This window comes from Colias philodice, chromosome 24, assembly GCF_061535455.1.
Source record: "Colias philodice isolate Cphi_HAF_F1 chromosome 24, ilColPhil1 Martin Lab GWU primary, whole genome shotgun sequence".
NCBI classification, from domain to species: Eukaryota; Metazoa; Arthropoda; class Insecta; order Lepidoptera; family Pieridae; genus Colias; species Colias philodice.
This window is the reverse complement of record NC_143109.1, coordinates 1,373,986-1,376,672: the sequence shown is the minus strand read 5'-3', so window position 1 is coordinate 1,376,672 and position 2,687 is coordinate 1,373,986. Positions and strand designations below refer to the sequence as shown.

The 2,687-nt window shown below is 33.0% G+C and overlaps 1 protein-coding gene across 1 annotated transcript; it reads right to left on the bottom strand.

Moving 5' to 3' along the window:
- Nucleotides 1–823: 823 nt before the first annotated feature.
- LOC149477612 (uncharacterized) lies at nucleotides 824–1,273 on the bottom strand. The gene has a single exon (XM_089710479.1). The coding sequence runs from the start codon at nucleotides 1,271–1,273 to the stop codon at nucleotides 824–826; it is 450 nt and encodes a 149-aa protein (XP_089566605.1).
- Nucleotides 1,274–2,687: the final 1,414 nt, after the last annotated feature.

Here is a 2,687-nt window from a genome sequence, read left to right as displayed (position 1 = left end):
TGTCTGCTTGCTAATCCTATTTTCGTCATTACCTACATAATAATTAGGTCCAATTTCATAATTTAGGATTAATATTATTAATAACCTTGAAATTTGATCTAGCTGAAGCGAGACGTATCAGATTCTATTAATTTTGCAAAAGACTTCAAGATGAATGCTTATTGCATGTAATTAATTCAATTTGGTTTTGCATAGTAGTAGTTATTTAAATTAATCATCACTACATAGTATAAAACAAAGTCGCTTTCTCTGTTCCTATGTCCCTATGTATGCTTAAATCTTTAAAACTACGCAACGGATTTTGATGCGGTTTTTTTTAATAGAACGAGTGATTCAAGGAGATGTTTTATAGTATATAATTTATTAGGTTTTAGACAAAGCGGGCGAAGCCGCGGGCGGTAAGCTAGTTTCTATATAATTAATTATTATAGTTAGAAGTAGCGACTATAATGTATAGTTATTATTTGAACCGATATGATATCAAGATTGTGAATAAATTAATTATTTGATGAATAATTAATTTATCTCTCTCTGCCACTTAAACCAAAAAATACATTTATTTCTATTATTGCAGTCCATTATCCTAAATAGTAAATTTCAGCTTAAAAATCATAATGTTTTTAGATTTTAGCTATTAAATTAAAAACGCCTGTTACATGAAAGACTGTTTTATTTCTGAGTATTGCTATTATATTTATTTTATTTATTTATTTTCAAAAATTCGGATATCGTAGATCCATTTGTTAGTAAAAAAGTAATCCTAAGTATTAATGTTAGTAAAATTACATCTAAAAACTAAAAACTAAGTCCACCATAGGACACTCTACGCGTAGACATGTCGCTTTGACGCAACAAGTGTGCGCACAAAGTGTCCCATGATTGGCGCACTTACATCCTCCGCGATGGTCCTTATAATACTGTTAGAACTGCCCCGCACTCTCACTAAAAGAGAAGCTGTTTTTTTGCGAATGACGGCCCAGAAATCCGATGTGTGTGCTTGAGCGAACATCCCGGAGGCGCTGCAGAAGCGTGGCAGTTTCAACAGCATTCGGAAGGCATTATTATACAGGACACGAAGAGCATTTAGCGATCGATCCGCATAGTTGGCCCATAGACTGCTCGTGTAGAGATTCTGACAGAACGCCTTAAAAAGTATTATTTTTACGTCTTTACTACAACGAGCAAATCTACGAGCCAACATATTGGCTCTAACCGCCAACGCCCGTCGCTCCCGCTCAATGTCCACATTGTCTCGGAGGTCATCGGTAAGCATATGCCCAAGGTACTTAAATTGTTTAACTCTTTCTATAACTATACCATTAAGAGCTATGGTGGAAGTACATCTAGGATACTTACCGGTGTCCCCAAATACAACATATTTACATTTGTTTACATTGTATTGCAGACCATGTGCCTCAACGTATTTCTCACAAACTCTCAATAATTCAGACACAGCAGAAGCAGCAACACCATATCATCCATTTATGCAGGCGTAGTATTTTTATACCATTTACAAGTTACAAGTCAAGAACGGCTCATAAGATTTGAATTATTTTTAGTCTGATGGATTTGCATCTTCATCGATAAGGATATGAACTTTTAAAAATTTGACAGATCTTCAAAAAAAAGTCAACTCGAGCGGAGCCGGGGCGAAAAATTAACTATTATATAAAATGTTCAATATTACAGACATGTATTAGGTCAGCTGTTCACACATTATTATCATTTTCGCATTACTATCGCGAAGTAATTAAAAATGCAGACGCAATCAGTGCGAGGGTCTTGTTTATACATTCATATAAATCGGTTGCCCGTAAACTATTGTAGTGAAACAGTAAATCATTGATTTTTTTAAACAAATTCTTTGCTTTTCCTATGTAATATAAAATATTACCTAAACATTATATACCCAGTATTTTCTATTTTGAAATCATTTTGTATATATTTTTTTATGAACCTATCGTTAATTATTTATACAAGAATGCCCGTGTATTTTTCATATTTATCGGTCTTATAAAAAAAACTTATTCACTCGCAATGTCATCAGTGATCAGATTTCAGACTGCCATACATTCCTTCTTTTATCTGCCATACCATGGCCTATGTACATACCGCATACGGTCTTTTGAATTGTCTTTTTCTTTTTATCTGTCTAATAACTGATTACTACTAAATATTTACCTACTCATAAATTATATAAGACATATTTATATTTTATACATAGGTATAATTACCAAAAACACAAATTCATAATTATTTGAGACCTTATTTCAATATGTAACCCACATGTGACCATATGTAGGCTAGGTTATTGTTAAAACTGTCCATTTAGGGCGTTATGAAACCGTTCACAATATTTGAACAAAAGGAGGTTTAGGATGAAGATTAATGCCCTATTGTTTATGCAACAATGACCGTTATCAACACGGCACATTCGGAACTGTTATTAAAATGACTATGTTTTTGAGGTCAACTATAGAGTAATTTGGCAATGTGTGATTGGATAGTGTGTCTTGAAATGTTGAGAAATCGAAATACAGTATAAAGAAGATTAATTAAATGTAACTATAATAACAATGAGATAAATGGTAATACATGTTTAGAAATAATCAGGTGTTAATAATCATTAGCCTCTTAAGCGTTGGATTGTCTTCACCCCGGTTAACCATCCAAACAGATTTGTCTAT

Coding starts and splice junctions, on each gene's coding strand:
- LOC149477612 (XM_089710479.1), bottom strand. CDS start 1,273: ATGCTTACCGATGACCTCCGAGACAATGTGGACATTGAGCGGGAGCGA.